This window comes from Heptranchias perlo, chromosome 1, assembly GCF_035084215.1.
Source record: "Heptranchias perlo isolate sHepPer1 chromosome 1, sHepPer1.hap1, whole genome shotgun sequence".
NCBI lineage: Eukaryota > Metazoa > Chordata > Chondrichthyes > Hexanchiformes > Hexanchidae > Heptranchias > Heptranchias perlo.
In genome coordinates this window covers 188,661,191-188,683,900 of record NC_090325.1, presented here as the reverse complement: position 1 = coordinate 188,683,900, position 22,710 = coordinate 188,661,191, and the positions used below count along the sequence as shown (strand labels likewise).

Below are 22,710 nucleotides of genomic sequence, written 5' to 3'. Positions count from 1 at the left end.
GCTGACTTTCGGATGAGACGTTAAACCCCGTCTGCCCTCTCAGTTGGATGTAAAAGATCCCATGGCGCTATTGAAAGAAGTGCAGGGGAGTTCCCCCCGGTGCCTTGGCCAATATTTATCTCTCAACCAACATCACTAAAAACAGATTATCTGGTCTTTTATCTCATTGCTGTTTGTGGGATCTTGTGGAAAAATTGGCTGCCATGTTTACCAACATTACAACAGTGATTACATTTCAAAGGAAATTAATCGGCTGTGCAGTGCTTTGGGACTGAGGTCGTGAAGGGTGCTATATAAATGCAAGTTCATTCTTCCTCGTTAGAAGCTTGTGTTAAGGTGAAAAGTAACCGTGCCAGTAAACCTTATTTGCAGTTTGATCTTAAGTGTGATTTGCTTTGTGTTTCAGAAAAGAAAGTGCAAATGCATTCTGTGGTGGGGACTCTTATGATCATATTAAACTGACTCTGGTGAGTAATGAGTGTCATTTCTATAAATAACATTACTACAGTATAATCTAAATACAGAATATTTAATGACTTTGGCATTAATCCACGCTACCGTTAACCATGTTACTACTGTAAGTGTATTACATGGTAGTTTTTGTTTTTTAGAATCTAGGTTCTAAGGCTGAAAAAAAGCATACGGGATCCTGGGCTTTATAAATAGAGGCATAGAGTACAAAAGCAAAGGAGTTATGCTAAACCTTTATACATTTCTGGTTATGCCTCACAGTATAGGAAGGATGTCAAGGCCCTGGAGAGGGTGCAGAGGAGATTTACTAGAATGGTACCAGGAGTGAGAGACTTCAGTTATGCGGAGAGACTGAAGAAGCTGGGATTGTTCTCCTTAGAGCTGAGAAGGTTAAGGGGAGACTTGATAGAGGTGTTCAAAATTATGAAGGGTTTTTGATAGAGTGAATAGGGAGAAACTGTTTCCACTGGCAGGAGGGTCAGTAACCAGAGGACACAGATTTAAGATAATTAGTAAAAGAACCATGGGGGAGATAAGGAGCAATTTTTCGCAGCGAGTTATGATCTGGAATGCATTGCACAAAAGGGTGGTGGAAGCAGGTTCAAAAGTAACGTTCAAAAGGGAATTGGAGATATACTTGAAAAGGAAAAATCTGCAGGTCTGTGGGGAAAGAGCAGGGGAGTTGGACTAATTGGATAGCTCTTTCAAAGCCAGCACAGGCACGATGAGCTGACTGGCCCCCTTCCGTGCTCTATTATTCTATGCAGTTAGGCCTTAGATCAATCATCAGAAGCAAACCCTAGCGATAGAAAGTGTTCGTTCAGTGGAGTGAATTTTTAATTGGACCCAAACTGGGAAAAAAAGGAAGCTCCTCCGATGCCCCAATCTCAGATATACTCTGGAATATAAACTTGTGATCTGACTTTGGATTTAAACAACGATTTGGAATCTCCTGGGAGCAGTTTATTTATTTCAGTACATTCTTTAAACGCGTGCTGTTGTTTTATGGAGGCTGGCTAGGTAAGAAAGAAAGGTTTGCATTTATATATCGCCTTCCACGACCTCAGGACGTCCCAAAGCGCTTTACAGCCAATGAAGTGCCTTTGAAGTGTAGTTATTGCCCCTTCAGGTGGACATAAACAAATCGCACGGCACTATTTTGAAGAAGAGCAGGGAAGTTCTCCCCACTGACCCGGCCAATATCTATCCGTGAACCATGAGCACTAAAACAGTTTATCTGGTCATTATCACACTGCTGTTTGTGGGACCTTGCTGGGCGCAAATTGGCTGCTGCCAAGAAAGCAATTTCTTTCTTTCCTTGGATGATTTAGCTCAGTCGCCAGGATCGACTAAACGTGCTTTTTATCAATGACTGATAAAAAGATCGAAAACGATCAGGGGCAGTGGCCCAAAAACGGACGATAGCGAGTCGGCAGCCCGTCTTAGACCCCACCCGGTTTTCTTTTCTGTTGACTTCAGTGGAAAACTTCTGCTCTGCCGCCAGTGACCAATGTCACTCCCAGAATGTGCCTCTGGGTAGGTTATAAATTATTAATGAAGTGACCAGTTTTCGAGACAATTAAAATGGCATCTTGTGTGTGTCCATCAGAGAAATATCTTTTCTCGTGCTAGTGCCTCGGTACTTCTTTTGGTTACTCTGAACTCTGGTGCAATTTTGTGCATTTTTCCAGGGTTATCATTTGTGTTCAGTGAATAGCATCGTAATCCCTTCAGGGCAGATTGGTCTGCTGATAATATCCTCAAGAATTTGCTACACATTTACATCCTTAAGGCATGTTTTCCGATGCTGTAGGAAGTGGGAATTTGTTGCATTGTATTACATAGTATTTTACAGCACAGAAACGGACCGTTCGGCCCAACAGGCTCATGCTGGTGTTCATGCTCCACACAAGCCATTCCCACCTTACTTCATCTCATTCTATCAGCATAACCTTCTATTCCTTTCTCCCTCATGTACTTATCTAGCTTCCCCTTAAATGCATCTATGCTATTTTCTTCAACTATCCCACTCTCTGAGTAAAGAAGTTTCTCCTGAATTCCTTATTGGATTTATTGGTGACTATTTTACATTTATGACCCCTAGTTTTGGACTCCCCCACAAGTGGAAACATCTTCTCTACGTCTACCCTATCGAACCCCTTCATAATTTTGAAGACCTCTATCAGGCCACCTCTTGGCCTTCTCTTTTTTAGAGAAAAGAGCCCCAGCCTGTTCAGTCTTTCTTATTGGCACAGCCTTATGAATGTTGCTGATGCCCTTTGGTGTCCAGTCCTGAGTGTAAGCAACTCTTGGAAGAAGTACAAGGTAAAGAGCAAAATGCTGCAGGTATTGAAATTCTGAAACAAAAACCAAGGGCGCTAAATTGGGGCGTGTAGCGCCTGTTGTTTCGACGCTACACGGCCTCTCCAACATCCAAGAAGGTGTCTTGGACGCGCACGCAAGTTTCCTGCTGACGTGCGCCAGACGCCATCTTGGTATAGGAGTTCGCACAATCAGTGTGCAACAACACTGATTTAAAGTGATAAGTTCCAAAATGGTGTCTAATGCTCAATTCAAAGCACATTCTTAACCCCAACCATCTGAACCTGACTTAGAGTGCCTGGAGGACCCCCCACCAGCGCTATTTTAAAGGGACCATGCAGGATATACAGGTTAGTGGCTGGATTATTGCTTCTGGCTGCCGAGACATTTGTAACTGTTTTTGGAGGTCTCCTAGACTTGAATACTAGGACGTGGGGACATAGCCTAACATTTAGAGCCAGGACGTGCAGGAGTGAAGTTAGGAAATGCTTCTGCACGCAAAGGGTGGGAGACGTTTGGAACGCTCTTCTCCAGGCGGCAGTCGATGCTAGCTCAATTGTGAATGTTAAATCTGAGATTGATAGATTTCTGTGAACCAAGGGTATTAAGGGATATGGGGCTAAGGCGGGTATATGGGGTTAGGTCACAGGTCCACCATGATCTCATTGAATGGAGGAACAGGTTCGAGGGGCTAAATGTCACTGCCACTAGCTGCCTCTTGATATGCGCCACCTTCTCCTGCAAGAAAGCAGGATGTGTGTCTGGGTGATGTGCCTGTCATGGTTGAATAGCTGCCAGTGTGTGTGGCCTGTGAGTTGTGGGTGGGCGGCTTGAAACAGTGGTAATGTGTAAGAGTGAGAGGAAGCATCTGATTGGAAGAGTTGAGTACTGATCGAAAGAGTTTATTGGTAAGGGGGGGGTGTAGTGCATGGTGCAGTTGGTAGGAGATGCCACTCGACAGTTGACCTCACTCACCTTGACCACTCGTCAAAACATTGAACATCTTCCTGCACGGCATCCATGTTCATGATGCTGTGTGTCTGGCATTGACTTCGTCCCCCACTGCCTTTTGAGTATATGTCTGGAGAGCCTCTTGCCCGCCCCCCCCCCGGGTGGATATAGGATGTCTCTCCTTCTGTCCACCTCTTGCATCCAAGGTCTCTAGTGCATCATCAGAGAACCTTGGTGCACGCACTCTCGCAGGCCTGGTACCAACTCAGATTGGTGAGGTCTGGCGTGCAGATTATAGGATGTGGGATTTAGTAGTGCGCAACCTTTATTCAATGTTTTAACACAACTCATCAGTGTGTAAACATAGGGATGGGACCTGCATCTGTGTTTTACGTGTGCATTGTTTGATCTCCGTTCAGACAGTAGATTGTTATTTTCAGCAAATAACAGGTGCAGGTAAGTGCTCAGGTGGGTCCAAACTTGCGTCCTGCCTGCGCTGGAGCCATTTGGCGCGGGGTACTAGCGCGTCACGCTACCCGCATCCAAAATGGCCCCTATCGAATTTTTACCCCCAAGTGCTGAAAACGCTCAGCGGGCCAGTCAGCATCTGCTGAGAGAACAGATGGGTTAAAGTTTCAGGAGTGGACCCTTTGTCAGAACTGGAAGCGGAGCGGGTTGGTGCTTGGAGCGGGGACCCTCCGTGCTGGAGAGGTGGTCCGCAACCTTGGTGTCGGCCTGCATTTTGGTTTTCTCCCTCAGGCTCCTGGACCGCTGGAGACGGATCCACTTTGCCAATTATTTTCCTCAATTCCACTTCTACCTACTCATTCCCCTCACCTCCTCAGCTATTCCCACGCTCCCTACATTGAAAATGTCTTTCATTTCTCTCATTATGCTTCCTACAGTCTCGTATTGATGTCACTTCAGCCATTTAAACGATGCCCTGACTTCCACTTAAGCAGACTACAGATTATTCTGTTCCTTCTCAAGTGTGTTTGTGTGTGTGTGTGTTTTCCCCTCCACCTCCCTCTTCTGTTCCTTTTTAAACGCTGTTCATCTGTAATTACTTCCAGTTTTGATGAAGGGCCCATACTTGAATCTTTATCTGGTCGTTATCACGTTGCTGTTTGTGGGACCTTGCTGTACTCAAATTGGCTGCTGTGTTTCCTACATTACAACAGTGACTACACTTCAAAAGTACTTCATTCGCTGTAAAGAACTTTGGACCGACCTGACATTGTGAAAGGCGCTATATAAATCGAATTTCTTTCCATCCATCCATCCATCCATCCATGCCACAACCAATGTGACATCTATACGTCCAAAGGGGACCATTCTTGTGACCTCTGTGAGTGAGATTTAGTAACGGAGGACACTGGGCTGGGAAAGGGGGAGGGGAACAGCCAGGGTTCCAGCCCCTGTTCACTCTCTAATGAAGGATGCACATGCGGCCATGGAGTGAAGACCACAGCTCATGTTCAGCTGTGATGCCATCAACAAGCATAGAGGCACTTAAGGGGCCGCTCGATAAGTACACGAGGGAGAATCATAGAAAGGTTACAGCACGGAAGGAAGCCCCTCGGCCCGTCAAGTCCGTGCTGGCTCTATGCAGGAGCAATCCAGCTAGTCCCACTCACCCACCCTGTCCCCGTAGCCCTGCAATTTTTTTCCTTTCAAGTACTTATCCAGTTCTCTTTTGAAAGCCATGATTGAATCTGCCTCCACCAACCCCCTGGCAGCACATTCCAGATCATAACCACTCGCTGTGTTTAAAAAAAAAGTTTTTCCTATGTCACCTTTTGGTTCTTTTGCCAATCACCTTAAATCTATGTCCTCTGGTTCTTGACCCTTCCGCCAATGGGAACAGTTTCTCTCTATCTACTCTGTCTAGACCCTTCATGATTTTGAACACCTCAATCAAATCTCCTCTCAGTCTTCTCTATTCCAAGGCGAACAACCCCAGCTTCTCCAGTCTATCCACATAACTAGAGTCCCTCATCCCTGGAATCATTCTAGTAAATCTTTTCTGCAGCCTCTCTAAGGCCTTCACATCTTTCCTAAAGTGCGGTACCCAGAACTGGACACAATACTCCAGTTGTGGTCGAACCAGTGTTTTATAAAAGTTCTTCATGACTTCCTTGCTTTTGTACTCTATGCTTCTAAGGAATAGAAAGTTGTGCTGATAGGGTTAAATGAAGAGGGGTGGGAAGAGACTTGTGTGAAGCATAAACGCTGGTACAGACTTGTTGGGCCAAATGGCCTGTTTCTGTGCTGTAAATTCTATGTAATTCTTTCCTTTCTTTCATGGCCGTTTTTCACATGTCAGCCTGGAGTCAGCAGTCTGTTTAACTGTGAGGGCATCTTTGTTGCACTGCTCCTGCCTTGTCTGTAACCTCTCCTTTATAGCTGACGGTTTGGAAATTGGCAGCCCCCAGCACTGATTTTATTTAGGCAGCACCAGAGCTGAGCTCCCGAGTGAAAGCCTCTGGCATGGAATAAATGGAACTTCTTCAAAAACAACGCAATTAAATTCACAGAACCATTACTTTAAAGAACCTTTTTTTCCGAAGATTGAGAGCAACCTTAAAAGAAAGCAAGAATCCCACAGTAATGCAGCGGCTTAAATGTAGAGAGCTTATTACGCCCCTGTGAAGTGCCTTGGGACGTTTTTCTACGTTGGAGGTGGTATATAAATGCAAATAGTTGTTATCTCCCTTTTTTAATTTTTGAAGAATCCTGTTTGAAACTTCCCAAAAGGGCTTCAGCGAGCAGAATAAATGCAGTTGGCTAACCACAAATTTCGCAACTGCACTTTACATAACTGCCCATTCCCCATTCCGACTGTGGATTCACTCTGTAAATTGCATTAACATTGCTCTGAATAACTGAGACACAGTGGATCTTGTGTTTGTTCCCACATTTAATTAAAAATAGCCCACGAACCTTACGATGAACAAAATGCACCAGCACCGAACAAGGTTTCTCAGTAATCTAAGAGTATTTGACTTTTAAAGTTGTTTCGTTTTGCTAGGAGTGTTTAGATTTTAATTGAGTTTAATCTGACGGAGTAGACATATTAGCATTTAGATTATGAAAGCTAATTATCAACTGTATCTGATGATCTCCAGACTATTTAGTGATCTGTAAAAGTAATCCTTTTATGCCAGTTACACTGTGGCTTTTATATCGACACAATGCAGCAGTGTAGTGCTTATGTTACTGGGCGAATAATCCTGAGAACGTGAGTTCAAATCCCACCATGAGAGTTTCAGAATTTGAATTTAGTTTTAAAAAATCTGGAAATAAAAACCTGCTATCGGTAAAAGTGACCGTGAAGTTGTCGGATTGTCGTAAAAAACCCAACTCCTTCACTAATGTCCTTCAGGGAGGGAAACCTGCCGTCCTTACCCGGTCTGGGCCGATATGTGACTCCTGTCCCCCACCAACATGGTTGATTCTTAACTGCCGCCTGTAGAGGCCTAGCAAGCTACTCGGTTGCATCAAACCGCTACAGAGAATCTGCAGCAGTTCAAGATGAACGCCCACCACCGCCTTCTCAGGGCAACGAGTGCCGGCCTTGCCAGCCACGCCCACATCCCGTGAATGAATAAATAAAAAGTTCTTGCATTGCGTTGAAAAATGCCAGAGGCCGGATTTTCCTTATCCCACCCCTACAGGGTCGGGTAAGGACTGCGGCTTACCGCCGTGACCGCAGCGTAATTTCCTGGGTCAAGGGCGTCCGCGTTCACAAGACGAGCTCGCAGCTGGATTCCTGCCGGCAGGGCCCCAGGACTGATCCAAGCAGTGCTGCTGCGGGACCACCTGAGAAGAGGCCCAAAGAAAATTTAAAGGGGCCGCAGAGATCCAAAGACTGTGTAAGAAATCAGTCCGACCCGAGGCTTTCGTCAAGCGAGTGATCGGGGAGGATTGGAGGGCGAGGCAGCCCCTACTAGACCCCTCTCCCTTTGTTCGCTGCACCTGGGTCTGGGACAGTGAGGCCTTGCAAGCCAACATTTTCCCCCTTTCCACCACTCTAGATCGCAGATGAAAATCCAGGCCATGGTCTCGCACTGTTTTGGGCTTCATAGCAGCTGGCTGTACAAAAGCGCATAGTGTGCGTTTCACCGAATAGAGGGCCCTCCCTCCCCTCCTTTAAGAATCTCCTTAAAACCTACCTCTTCGGCCAAGCTTTTGATCGCCCCCTCCTGATATCTCCTTCTTTGGCTCGGCATTCATTTTTGTCTCAATTACATCTCTGTGAATCATCCTGGGATGTTTTGCTATGTTAAAGGGGCCATATGAAGTCAAGTTGTTGTTTAATGCAGCACCTTGCAAGGCGCTAACTGTGGTTCAGTTTGTTCTTCCACATGTTGTATTTCACCTAGTGGTTGCAAGATAGTTTGAATGGCAATTAACATTATTGATTACCATCAGCTTCCATGTGTTATATAACAGGGGTTGGCACTAAACTATTTTTCTTTGTGAAATACTACTAACCGGGGACAAATCAGAATCACTGGGGCCTTTTAAGATAAGCGATTAATCAGTCAGCAGCTCGACGAGGATGGCTAATGCCAGCCCCAGCCGACTGTTTGGGATTTGTACTGGCTCCTTGCCAGCACACAGAGTCCCAGAACACCAGACCGTTCTTTTGTCTAAAGGTGCCTGCAAGTCACGTAATGCCTGTGCTGTGAACGTTAGCTGCTGTAGAGGGGCCTGTGTTACAGCTCTATAAATAGAGCTCCACGCCCAGCCTGCCTTATCCCCCTCATCCAGCGGCAGCACAGGAAGTTGCCCAATGTGCAGACAGCATTGTAGGCATTAATCACTGTGCTCTGTGTGTGTGTGTGTGTGTGTGTGTCTGTGTGCATGTACGCACACTCAATCCACATTAGATGCCTCCCTTAAGTGTCATTGTTCCTATTTTTTTTTGTTTGTAAATCAGGCAGCTGAGGGAGCACCAGATTAAACGCTGCACGATTGCATGGTTTGTGCTGGGGGGAGCCACACCCCAGCAGGAAAGACGCCTCGCAGGAGCAGAGTGGTTTTTCATGGCATACACTGATAGAGACGTAAACAAGCTGGAGGGCGGGGGGGTGGGGAGGAGGGGTGTGAGGTGGGGGGGGCGGGGGGATGGGGAAAGGCTGCCAGTCACTTTAGTAGCAGGAATGTCAGCAAAGCAGATGGGCTGTCTTCACATATCACAGCCCATCGGTTAATCACAGTGGGAGGGTCAAGGAGCAGTGGATTAGGGAAACACATTTTTTTTTGTTTTTGAACTTGAGCAGGCGGAGGATTTGCTGCTCCCCTTGTTGTCTGTCTCTGGAATTATTTCACTGCCTTTAATTTATTTATTATTTAAAAAAAATTTTTTTTTTGGGGTTGCAGAACTCAGCCATGAAGATCCAAGAATCTCCAAGTCAAAGCGACATGGCCAAACCACCGAGAATTCCCGAAGCAGCCACACCAGAGGGGAGTGCGGCCCTGGAGATCCCTCGCCTGGACCTGACTGGCCTTTCCGAGGACAAGGAGTGGGGAGGTAACCTTCCAGTGTGCAGTTCCAAGCATGCGAAAGATGCTTTCCCCCCCCACCCCCCCCCCCAATCGATTCCCAAGGCTATTCGCGATGTTTTCCGACCAAATGCTTCCTAGAAATAACAGCATTTATTATTAATTCAAGAGGGTCTAATTTTGCTGCTTAAATCTGGCTGTAAACTCTTGTGTTTCTGATCATTTATCCGTGTCTAGTGAGCTATGGGTAATTTGAATCCATACTCATCTAGTTGCACACCTCCAATGAGTTGTATGAATGAAGTCCTTTTTAATTTGGTTAAATTAGGTTTGCTTCAAAATGAGAAAAGTCTGGGGTTACAGAAAATCTTAGCCTAGATGGAGTGAATCTGTGACCTCTGTTATTTGCACTTTTTTTTTAGAAAACTTAATATCTGAGTGAAAGATATGAGGCCAGAATTTACTGTAGCCGGCGAACAAAACGTGCCCGCCATTCATTAGACTTGCACTCGCCCGTTTAATCTCCACGCGCTTTTGCGTCGCAAGTTGCTGGAAATGGGAGTTGGAAACAGCATGGTGCCCTCTACAGGGCATCTGGAACCTGTGTGAACAGGGCAAGCAATTGCCCATCTCCTTAAACAATCAGATTGAAGAGTCGTTAATGAGCCGCGCAGAGTCTGAACCAGGAAGTGTCAGTTAGAATAATGAATTCAATGTCAACTCAGGTACAGACAGCGAAATAAAGAGAGGCAAAGATTGATTGGATAAAAGAGAGAGGGGGGAAAAAGAGACAGAAAGAAAAATTTTAGAAAATGTAATTACGTTTTATTTTAAACCTCCAACAACAATTAAAAGTTGAAGGAATGAGACTCCACATTTGTAATAGTTAATTTTCAGTGCCAGAGAGGTTGACTGGCAGTAATTACGATTTATCAAGCCATTAAAAAGGGTACTTCGACTGAAATGAACAAGCCCCAACTTTCTGTGGCGAGTTTAGTTCGTATCTACCGTGCAAATACAGGAACTTCACGCCGTTCGATGCATTTGAATGGGGAGTCAGACACCGAGATGTCGTTACTGCGAAGCCGACGGCAGAGCGGCGAATCCCGGACAGCAACTTTCGGATTTCCGCGTTTAACCTCACACCTGCCCTCGCCTGAAGTTGGCGTGTGATTTGAGTGTAATTAACGGTGAGCGCCGTTAGCCTCACTGTTATTTTGATAGTAAATTCTGGCCCAATATCTTTTTGATAGCCATGTTAGAGCCTTTCTTCTTTAAAATTGAGAGAGTTGTGGAATGAATCATGACTCCAGGGGCTTGCCCTTGAGATTTCTGAGTGCTGCATGGTGAACAGTGTTGTGTTTGACTTCAGTCTCTGTCTTCAGTGTCTGCATACGCTTGTGTAATATTTTAATAATTATAAATATTTAGACTCACTGACACACAAAAACATACACAGAAACAGATAAAAACACACACATACACAGATAAACACACACGCCCATACACACATGCATGCACATACAGATAAACACACACACATGCATACACACTCATCCATGCATGCATAGATATACACAGACATGCACATACATATACACACATGCATGCATACACAAACCTACACCGATAGGCAAACAAACGCACACGCACATACACACAAACTTAAACGCACGCACACGCACGTACATTAACACACATACATCAATATGCATACACAATTACATATGCACATTCATATACGCGCATGCACGCACACAATCAGTAAATTCTCAACAGTTGAACCCATCTTCTTCCCCGTTCCTGCCTCTCCGGAGGGTGCTGACTCTCTCCGGGTACGAGGTCCCATGGGTCCCAGTGCCACTCCAGTACCTCGCGTGAGCTGACGAGGCTAATCGACCACTGTATTGCTCCGACTGATGCTGCGCGTGCGCACTGTCACACTTTCCAGCTGGATTGCAATTGGAAGGAGGAAATCCTGGCTCATTTCATTATCACTATCTCCCTCTCTCTTCCATGTCCCCCCCCCCCCCCCCGCAGGCCCACAGGGACCAATGTTGGTGTCTCTACCAGCAACCTAGCTGTAGGCAGTTAGCTTCTAACTTGGCATAGACAGGCCCTAAGGGTCCCTGTGCTACTCCCAACATCTGGTTTCTTTTGGTACCCAAGGAACTGAAGAGAAGGACAGTGAGGTGGGAGGCCAGGAACACCCCCTTTCCCCCCCCCCCCTCCCTTATATGTCAACAATGGGTCTGCACCCCCTCCCTCGGATGCCCCAGAAGTCTCAGAGCAACGTAATGATTTACAGCAGTTCCCTGTCTCTCATAGGAACAGGAGGAGGCCATTCAGCCCCCTCAAGCCTACTCCCCCATTCAGTCAGATCACGGCTGATCTGTAACTCAATTCCATTTAACCATCTTTGATCCATTTCCGCAAAGTAGGGTCGCCAACTCTCCAGGATTATCCTGGAGTCTCCAGGAATGAAAGATTAATTTCCCGGACACTGCTGCGAGCAACAGGGGAGAAAAATCATAGCATTATAAAAAATTGTTTTTTCAATTTTCTTTGAACACTTTTGTTTATTAGTTACCAAAAAATATTGGAGATGGGGGGGATAAAGTCTGTTTGACCGGGTCATGTAATGAAAACCTTCAGGGAATTGGCAACCCTAACGTATTTTTGTGGTTATGTAAAAGTATGTTCTTCACATCTACATAGGAACAGGAGTAGGCCATTCAGCCCCTCGAGCCTGTTCCGCCATTCAGTCAGATCACTGCTGATCTGTACCTCAAATCCATTTACCCGCCTCTGACCCATGTCCCTTGATACCCTCACCTAGCAAAAAGCTACCGATCTCAGTCTTGAAAGCTCCAATGGACCCACAGCCTTTTGAGAGAGTTCCAGTTTTCCACTACCCTTTGTGTGAAAAAGCGTTTCCTGATTTCACTCCTCCGGTACAGATATCGGGGGGTGAAGTTGGTCTCGGGCAATAGTGCAAAACAGGCGATAGCGAATCGACAACTCGTTTTACACTCCGCCCGATCACCCATTTTGCGCTACGGCCATTGACCAGTTTCACCCCCGTTGTTCCCCTAAAGGTGCCCCTTTCTGAAATAAATAAACAATCAATCCATATTTGGTAGTCATGGATTGATTGTTTATTTTGGAAAGGGGCACCTTATAACGTCGTGGAGAGGGAGCTGCCACTGTAAAAATGATTAAATTATCCTGTAAACTTCCCCCGACCCCCGTAGTTCAGCTGATAGAGACAGTGAGTAGCTGTGAACCTACACAGAACAGGTAGGTCCTAGGTTCAGTCTCTGGTCTGTGCTAAGTTAATTGCTTCCAGCCCAGCCCAGTTCCAATGAGAGAGCTGTGATGGAAAATTCCCCCCTCCCTGCGGGTACAGTAACCCCCTACCCTTGTTCATTCATCCCAACTCCCGCTCCTGGGTACAGTGATCTTCCTCCCCCCGGCTACAGTGATCTTCCCCCCCCCCCCCCCCCCCGGGTACAGCGCTTGGACAGTCCCAGGTTAACCCCCCTGTGGTATGTGTGCCTGACTGAGCTGATTTACCAGCAGTGAGAGCCTCATTGATCTTTCTGAGACTCAACAACCTCATCCACCTCAGACTAATGTTTGTGCATTACTGCAGCCCAGAGACATTTCTATCACCATCACTCGGTTCTCCTGTCAGGCAGCACGTCCCCAACATCTGGAGCACATCATCACTATTCATTGGTACCTCGGGCACAGCTGCTGCACTTGCATCAAAGATGTCTTTCAACCAATTGGGTTTTAGGATTCGGCTAAAGCTTAATTCCGATCGACTAATCGCCCCAAATCTATAAGCTTGCACTTTGCTTCAAGCTACAGTGCGCAGAGAGAGGTAGGACAAGATTTTAAATGTTCAGTTATTATTTCTTCTCCACTGCCCCCCACCCACCCTGAGGCTGTAGACCCGTTCCACTTTATTACCAATGGTTTTCTGATCTATGTACAGCAATAACAATACTAGCCAAAAAAAATAGAAAAAAAAGAGTTCAGCAAATCGGTCAAACAGAACTATCAGGAAAGATTGAGCAGGCTGGGGCTCTTTTCTCTGGAAAAGAGAAGACTAAGAGGAGACCAGGTCCAGGTCTTTAAAATTGTTCGATAGGATGGACATGGAGAAATTGTTTCCACTTGTGGGTCAGTCCAAAACAAGGGGGCATTAATATAAGATAGCCACCAACTGATCAAGTAAAGAATTTAGGAGGAATTTCTTTACGTAGAGAGTGGTGAGAATGTGGACGCTCGCTCCCACGTGGAGTGGTTGAAGCAGGTAATTTTGATGCATTTAAGGGGAGGCTTGATGCACACAACAACTTGCATTTATATAGTGACTCTAACATAGAAAAACATCCCAAGGTGCTTCACAGGAACGTAATCAGATTTTAAAAATTGACACCGAACCAAAGAAGGAGACATTAGGACAGGTGACCAAAAGCTTAGACAAAGGTAGATTTTAAGGAGCTTTCTAAAGGAGGCGAGGTGGAGAGGTTCGGGGAGGGAATTCCAGAGCTTTAGGGACTAGACAGCTGAAGACACGACCGCCATAGGCGGGGCGAAGGAAGTGACGGTTACACAAGAGGCCGGAGTTGGAGGAACGCAGAGCTCTCGGAAGGTCGTCTCGATGCCCAGTGTGACGGCCCCGTTGCCACCAGCAACAAGAATAGAAAAATGAAACGCAGGGGAAACTAAGCTAAATAATCGTGGCTTCGAGTCGCAGCAAGCACACTTCACTGGTCAACCACCCGCCGCCCAGGTGTCAGAATCTACCCCAGGGTGACTGACCGGAATTAAATGTGCGTCGAGCCTAAAGGCGGGAATTTGACTTGACTTTGTGATTTGCGAGCCCGGAAATGACGAACGCAGGCATTCGACTGTGAAAGTCAAAGCTTTAACCTTTGTGACGGTTGTTTCTGTTGTTGTTCCAGAACCTGTCCCAGCGTTCTCCGTGTGGCAGAGTCCAGATGCCGAGTCCGAGGAAGCTCGCATATCACCGCAGGCCGGCCGATTAATCCGCCACCTCCTGGAGGAAGACACTGACCCCATGTTGTCTCCTCGTTTCTACGCCTACGGCCAGAGCCAGCAGTTCCTCAACGACACAGAGGTGCCCCCCTCGCCCCCCAATTCCCATTCGTTCATGAGGTGAGTGGGGACGGGGGGGGGCGGGGGTTCGTTCGGTCTCGCTTCTCCGGGGAGCTGGCGGCAGCGTCGGCCTCTTCAAACCTGTCACCTTTTAACTGGTGTTTTTTTGTAAACTTTATAACAGTGGGGGGGGGGGGGGGGGAGGGCTGCTCTGGGGAGCCCAGGGGGATGGTCTCTGCAGAACCCGCTAGGGTTAGCATTGAAAATTAAATGAATGAGGTCCCGATTGCGGAGCCCCCTGTAACCGATCCCGTCCGTGTGTGCGGAGTGTCCGTACTGCACTTGGAGCTGGCTATGGGATGGGTCATACAGCGCGATGAGTCTTACCATTGGAGCAGCAGCAGAATCTAGGCGATTGTCCCTCTTTGACGCTGCTGCGGAGAACCTCCTTACAAAGAAGGTACAGCACAGAAACAGGCCATTCGGCCCAACTGGTCCATGTCAGTGTTTATGCTCCACACCAGCCTCCTCCTTCCCTACTTTATCTAACCCTATCAGCATATCCTCCTATTCCTTTCTCCCCCATGTGTTTATCTAGCTTTCCCCTTAAACGCATCTATGCTATTCACCTCAACTACTCCATGTGGTAGCGAATTCCACATTCTATCCTCTCTCTGGGTCATGAAGTTCCTCCTGAATTCCCTATTGGATTTAGTAGTGACTATTTTATATTTATGGCCCCTAATTTTGGACATACCCACAAGTGGAAACGTCTTTTTCTACCTCTACCCTATCAAACCCCTTCATAATTTTAAAGACCTTTATTAGGCCACCCCTCAGTCTTTTTTCTAGAGAAAAGAGCCCCAGCATGTTTAGACTTTCCTGCTAGTTATAACCTCTCCATCTACTGGTTTAGTTTTCCACGGCAGATGGTGTTTCACATTTCGTTATTCTGTTCCCCACCCCATCCCCACCTCCATCCCCACCATCCCGACTCAAATGATTCCTCCTTTCCTGAGAATCTGAGAGCAACATCCTCCCTCCGGTACTCTGCTCAAGCGGCCAACTCTTAGCCCGTGAACCAATATCGTCATGGCCATTCAATCATTGTGGGGGGGCGGTGGGGAGGAAGAGTTTAACAACTGAGTCTGATCCTTCCCTCAGCCGATGTCTGCACCCAAGCACTTTCCAGCAGGCATCACTGGGGACGGACCAGGATTGGGATCGCTAAACCGCATTACTCCTCCCCATCTCCGGGACACAGAAGCTGGTTGTAACGCGCCCAGCTGAGAGCGGATAACACAGACCGGCGAATAAAGCTGGAACCTTCATTGCCTGCATGGTTCAGTGCCTTAACCCACTGAGACTTGCTTCTAATATCCTTCTTTAAAAATCAGGAATCTCTGCATAAGCAGCCTTCCTTATCTTAAATCTGTGTCCTCTGGTTACCGACCCTCCTGCCAGTGGGAACAGTTTCCCCTTATCTACTCTATCAAAACCCTTCATGATTTTGAACGCCTCTATTAATTCTCCCCTTAACCTTCTCTGCTCCAAGGAGAACAATCCCAGCTTCTCCATAAACCTGAATTCCCTCATCTCTTGTATCATTCTAGTAAATCTCCTCTGCACCCTCTCCAAGGGCTTTTTGGAGGCCATGTTTGTAGAGCTGGCACTGTGCTTACACAAGGCTGCTTGGTTGATATTTCTTGACACGTATCTCAGGCAGACATTCCAGTGTGGCACTATTTTTACTGCAATATTTAAGAACAAGCTGTCTTAAGATAATTGGCAGAAGAACCAGAGGGGAGATGAGAAGATTTTTTTTTTAACGCACGAGTTGTTATGATCTGGAATGCACTGCCTGAAAGGGTGGTGGAAGCAGATTGAGTAGCAACTTTCGAAAGGGAATTGGATATATACTTGAAAAGGAAAAATTTGCAGCCGCTGTGGGGAAAGAGCGGGGGAGTGGAATAAATTGGATAGCTCTTGCAAAGAGCCGGTGCAGTCACGATGGGCCGAATGGCCTCCTTCTGTGCTGTAAGATTTGTACGGTTCTATGATTCCCCATTGTGATGGTTAAATGTCGCTGATGGATACACCCCTGAGAAATGATCAGTGACTGTTTATTCAATATTTACATTAGCGGCAGAATGTGATTTATTTGGTGACTGGCTTAAATTAAATGTGGCGCAGTTTAATGTAACACTTGCTCTGATGTTGGCAGGCGCCGGAGTTCGTCCCTCGGTTCCTATGACGACGAGAGGGAGGAGCTGACTCCAGCGCAAATGACCAGGAGAATTCAAAACTTGAAGAAGAAGATCAGGAAGTTTGAGGAGAAGTTCGAGGAGGAGAGAAGATATCGCGTAAGTCGTGTTTAAAAAATGCAGCAGGGGTGGGGAGGGAACGAAACGATGGAAGCTTTGTCGTGCGTTTATATATAGCCCTTTTCACAACCTCAGGATGACCCAAAGTGCTTGACAACCAATGAAGTACTTTGTAAGTGTAGCTACGGATGTAATGCAGGGAAACACAATTTGCACACATCAAGGTCCCCCAAACAGCAATTAGATGAATGACCATATCATCTGATGTTGTTTAGGGGATAAATGTTGGCCAGGGTGCCAGGGAGAACTCCCCTGCTCATCTTCGAATTGTGCCGTGGGATCTTTTACATCCACCTGAGAGGGCAGACAGGGCCTTGGTTTATTGTCTCAACCAAAGGATGGCAACTCCAACAGTGCAGCACTCCCTCGGTACTGCACTGGAGTTTCAGCCTAAAGTTTGTGCTCAAGTCTCTGGAGTGGGGCTTGGAACCAATAAGCTTCTGCCTCAGAGGCGAGAGTGCTACCAACTGAGCCACGGCTGACACCTTTGTCAGAATGAGAGAAGAAATGTGAAGGGTCAGTTGAGTGTTGTATTGACATCGTCACTAGTATTGCCTTGCTGTGCCTCTAGGCATTTATCTTAGCGAGTGAGGTAACACAATCCAAGCCAAGTATGGAATGCCATCAATTCCAAGAGGTGAGGGTACCCTGGGTGAGTTAACAGGGCCACTTTAACTACAGGATTAATTTGCAGAGCCGTCAGTCCCAGGGCAGTGAACGGCTTGCTCCGAGTGATAGAAGCAACCCACATCACAAGCCCATTTCAAAGATACGGAGCTAAAATTATTTTTCATACCTCAAAAACCAAAGTGAGTTAGCATCAGCCAAGCCGGAAGCTTCCATTGCGACGATGATGAATAAGTACAAGATGGTCGTTTTTTGCTTTGCCTCGTCTCGGGCGCAGAGTGGGTTCGCCAACCCTCCAGGATTGTCCTGGAGTCTCCGGGAACTAAAGGTTAATCTCCTGGAGAAAAATTATAGGGGCATTAAAAAAATTATGTTTTGTTTTCATTCTCTTTGAACGCTTTTGGTTATTACTTATAAAAAAAATTACAGATCGGGGTGGGGGGTTGGAAACGCTGTTTGACCGGGCAGGGCGGTTGGAGGTGGAAGGTCATGTTGTGAAACTCCCAGAAATATGTCTGACCAGAGTTGGCGACCCCAGCACCTGTTGTTCTTAGGCTCTTTCTTTATTGAGCCTAGACAGTGAATGGCTGTTTGGCAGTGGGTGAGGAGGGGCATTGAAGAGCGGTCAAGGGCTGAAATATTTCTTTCTCATGCCCCTCACCCATGCCCCCTGCCACTTAGGGACACCGAGGGCAATGGTTTTGCCCCTGCTGGTGCCTTGACTGCAATCAACTGGGCCACTGGGCCTACTGCTTTGACAGAACTCCTCAGCCTGTCCACTCACTCCATGTCCAGCTCTCGTTTTTAATTCATGCGTTAAGAACCCAGGCCGATGGAGAATCAGCGGACAGCGATAAGATTTTCTTCTTCTTGTGGTTGCGCTCTCCTCCCCAATCTTTCCTAACCAAGAATTTATTTATTTTTCTCCCCTCAGCCTTCGCACAGTGACAAGGCCACAAACCCGGAAGTGCTGAAATGGATGAACGAACTTGCAAAACTTCGCAAGCAGCTAAAAGGTAGCTTTGCGGCCATTTCACCTAAGAATTCCCTCTCTTCGCCTCCTCCTTAAGGGGAAGCTAGATAATCACATGGGGGACAAAGGAATGGAAAGATACACTGATAGGGTGAGATGAAGAGGGGTGGGAGGACGCTTGCGTAGAGCTCAAACACCAGCATAGACCGGTTGAGTCAAATGGCCTGTTTCTGTGCGATAGATCCTATGTAATTCAAGACGCTCCTTAAAACCTACCTTTTTGATTACCTGTCCCAATGTCTCCATCTTTGGCTTGGTCTCAGTTTTTTTTGTTTGATTACGCTCCTGTGAAGTGCCATGGGACATTTTCCTATGTTAAAGGCGCTATATAAATGCAGGTTGTCATTTTGCTGGTGGAGGAGGATTAGTGGAATATGCGTTAAATAATGATGTGTGCTTTCCTGGGCCACTTTCTCTCTGTACTGCGAACAGCGCCCCCAACGTCAAGCTCATGAGATGTTTGTCTTGGTTAGAATTGCCTCTGGAAGTACCCTGTTAAACAGCCTGACACAGAGCTCCCTCTTCAACGATTCATGCTAGACGATCTCATTCGGATCAATATTTTTTATTCCCTCTCTCTCACTAATAACTGAATGGAAAACAAACCGTTTTCCATCGCTGTTTGTCAGGCTTTCTGTCACATAAAAGACACGCTGAAGATTCTTTTAACACATTAGATTATTAAATTCAATCGTTAGTCTAGCAGCCTCCCACGAGATGCTTTCTTTGACACATACGAGAATAACGGAAGAGTCCTTCGGATATTTAAAGTTGTATCAAAACTAAAACTTTTAATAATTCCCCCATTACATCAGCTCAAAGGGAAAATTTTCACCATTTTTTTTTTGTCTGTGCGTTTTTGACAGACACGAAGCTGAAGGTCTCCGAGGAAGATGTCCCCCAGATGAGACAGCGCAGCAACACCCTCCCTAAAAGCTTCGGGTCGCGACTGGAGAAGGGGCCAGAGAAGGAGCAAGAGAAGAAGCAGGAGGTGGCAGAGAAGGTGCAGAAGCCAGCGGTGGACACGACGCTGGACACCATCCTGAAGAAACTGCAGGAGAAGCGAGCCGAGGTGACTCGCCCCGAAGATATAAAGGTAACCAAGACGTCGACACCGAGAGACCCCCGCGCTCAGCTGTGGCTCGTTGGTAGCACTTTCTCTCGCCTCTGAGTCAGATGGTTATGGGTTCAAGCCCCACTCCACAGACTTGAGCACAAATTCTAGGCTGACATTTGCCCTCTCAGGTGGACATAAAAGATCCCACGGCCACTATTTTGAAGAAGAAGAATTCTCCCTGGTGTCCTGGCCAATGTTTATCCCTTAACCAATGTCACTAAAACAGATGATCTGGTCGTTATCTCATTGTTGTTTGTGGGATCTTGCTCTGCGCAATTTGGCTGCCAGTTTTTCCCACATTACAACAGTGACTACACTTCATTTGCTATAAAGCACTTTGGGACATCATGAGGATGTGAAAGTCGCTACATAAATGCAAGTCTTTCTTTCTAAGTAGCCGGGCAGTGAGGCGCTGCTGTGATTTCCAGCGGTGATACTGTTCAGCTGGCCGCAGTGGTCAGTGCCTCCATCGTAACTTTGGACCACAGGAACGAATGAGCAAATTATCTCGCCTGTCGTGCCTCGAGATCTCGTGACCCCCCCCCTCCTCCTATCTGTAGCAGAACCTGATGCCACTGCTGACAAGTCCTGTTCTAGGATATTAAAGTGGGAATCTCTGCTTCGGTCTTGTTCCGCAATGTTGCGCCAACGCAAGGGGTGAAATTGGTCGACACCGGTCCCGCGTAACGGGCTGATGGCGAATAGGCAAGTCCGTTTTACACTGCGCCCGATTTTTTTTTTCCCTTCCCATTGAAAAGCCGGTGGAAAAGAAAACCGGGCACGGTGTAAAATGGACTTGCCGATTCCCCATCGCCAAATGCCGTCGACCCAATTTCACCCCCACGGCAACTCGCCTTCCGTCAGCGGTCGGCATCTGTTCGTAGAATCATAGAAAGGTTACAGCAGGAAAGGAGGCCATTCGGCCCACCGTGTCCGTGCCGGCTCTGTTCAAGAGCAATCCAGCTAGTCCCGCTCCCCCGCCCTATCCCCGTGGCCCTGCATCGGTTCTTTCTGTAGTCCAATCACTCACGGTTTCTATCCCTCTCTGAATAGGACATGACACGAGACGAGATCTCTGACGAGAAAGTGGCGCTGCAGAAAGGCCTTCTGTACTACGAGAGCATACACGGGCGGCCGGTAGGTCTTCTCTGTCGTCATACGGTGTCATCGGAGCTCCGCAGACTCGCAGCGCATCTCAAAAATGCCTCATCCGTGCTTTATTTACCTCCAGACTCGACTAGTCCAGTGCTGTCCTGTCCGGCCTCCCACCTTCCACCATCCAAAACTCTGGTGCTCGTATCCTAACTCGAACCAAATCCCGTCCCCCATCACCCCTGTGCTCGCTGTGACCTACATTGTCTCCTGGTCCAGCAATGCCTCAGTTCTAAAATTCTCATTCTTGTTTTCAAATCCATCCATGGCCTCACCCCTCTCTATCTCTGTAACCCGTACAACCCTCCGAGATCTCTGCGCTCCGCCAATTCTGGCCTCTTGCGCATCCCCCGTTTCCTTCACCCCACCATTGGCGGCCATGCCTTCAGCTGCCTAGGCCCTAAGCTCTGGAATTCCCTCCCTAAATCTCTTCGCCTCTCCATCTTTCCTCCTTTAAGTAGCTTCTTAAAACCGCCCTCTTTGACCATTGTCCTAATATTTCCTTATGTGGCTTGGTGTCAAGTTTTGTTTGACAATGCACCTGTGAAGCGCCTTGGGATGTTTTTATTATGTTTAAAGGCACTATATAAATACACGTCGTAGTAAATGCACTGGGGTAGATTTTGACTTTGTGCGATAGTGTGAAACGGCTGATAATGAATCTAAGCCCGTTCTACATCTCTCTCGAAGTCAACGGAAATGAAAATCTGGGAGAGGTGCGAAACGGGCTGCCAATGGGGCTATTGCCCATTTTACGCTGTGGCGGCATGTCAACACCGACCCCCCCCCCCCCCCAACCACACCGGCACGGTGCTCTGGTGACGCCGGGAATGTCCCCGTTCATTTCCAGGCCTGTGCCGAGTTGCCCATCTCAGACGGCAGAGCGAGTAGAAGAGGAAAACTCGGGCCGAATTCCCGCCCCTGCCCACCTCGCGAGGGAATCGGCCGGCCTCACCGTTCACCTCTCAACCCAGCTCACGGCGACACCTCCTGAAATAAAATTCTACATGGACCGCCGCAGGCCGCAAGTCTGGATGATTTTATTGGCCGAGCAGTCTTTGTTCAGCAGGCATGTCAACTTTTCCCATTGGAGACTCGCCCGTTTCCAGCAGTTTTTAATCAAATAATCCCCCTAAGCCTTCATTCGCTTCTTTAAAAGGTTCTTTGAAACCTTGCCAGGAGTCCTAAGTTCTCTGAAGCAGGGGAATTGCCGCTGTCTGCCTCCTGGCGGGAACCTTTTGATTTATTAAATGTCAAGCCAGCAAGGTGATGAATGCCTCTCGTTTGGTGGTGTGTGTGCCATCTCCTGATTTAATATGTCGCTCTAGTTCTTGAGGAATGATGGTGATCTCCTGACCCTGGAAACTTGACAACCTGCTTATTTACAGGTTACAAGGACTGAGAGACAGATAATGAAGCCGCTGTACGATCGATACCGGCTGGTGAAGCAGATTCTGTTGAGGGCAACCACTATCCCTGTCATTGTAAGTACATCGTGTGAGTGTGAGGTTACAGGTTTAGGATCTGGTGTGAGGTTTATAGATTTAGGATCCAGTGCGAAGATTATAGGTTTAGGATCTGGTGTGAGGATTATAGGTTTAGGATCTGGTGTGAGGATTATAGGTTTAGGATCTGGTGTGAGGATTATAGGTTTAGGATCCAGTGCGAAGATTATAGGCTTATGATCTGGTGTGAGGTTTATAGATTTAGGATCCAGTGAGAGGGTTACAGGTTTAGGATCCAGTGAGAGGGTTACAGGTTTAGGATCTGGTGTGAGGATTATGGGTTTAGGATCTGGTGTGAGGATTATGGGTTTAGGATCTGGTGTGAGGATTATGGGTTTAGGATCTGGTGTGAGGATTATGGGTTTAGGATCCGATGTAAGGGTTTTTGATTGAAATTGCAGTTGTGAAAAGAACACCAGGATATGATCTAGCAAAAAACTTTACAACTTTAACAACAAACAACTTGTTTTCTGACACCATTTCCTGTTTTATCGCTATCATTGT

General features: G+C 47.0%; 1 protein-coding gene across 6 annotated transcripts in view; it reads left to right on the top strand.

The window, feature by feature from the left end:
- fam13a (family with sequence similarity 13 member A) overlaps nt 1–22,710 on the top strand; it is a 239,323-nt gene that overhangs the window by 196,684 nt on the left and 19,929 nt on the right. For all 6 annotated transcript variants that reach the window (XM_067994462.1, XM_067994461.1, XM_067994460.1 and 3 more), the window contains 8 exons: nt 407–467; nt 9,133–9,283; nt 14,235–14,448; nt 16,613–16,751; nt 18,334–18,415; nt 19,299–19,528; nt 20,603–20,686; nt 22,090–22,185. In XM_067994462.1, the coding sequence (XP_067850563.1) occupies nt 407–467; nt 9,133–9,283; nt 14,235–14,448; nt 16,613–16,751; nt 18,334–18,415; nt 19,299–19,528; nt 20,603–20,686; nt 22,090–22,185 (1,057 nt within the window). The remainder of the gene's footprint in view (nt 1–406; nt 468–9,132; nt 9,284–14,234; nt 14,449–16,612; nt 16,752–18,333; nt 18,416–19,298; nt 19,529–20,602; nt 20,687–22,089; nt 22,186–22,710) is intronic.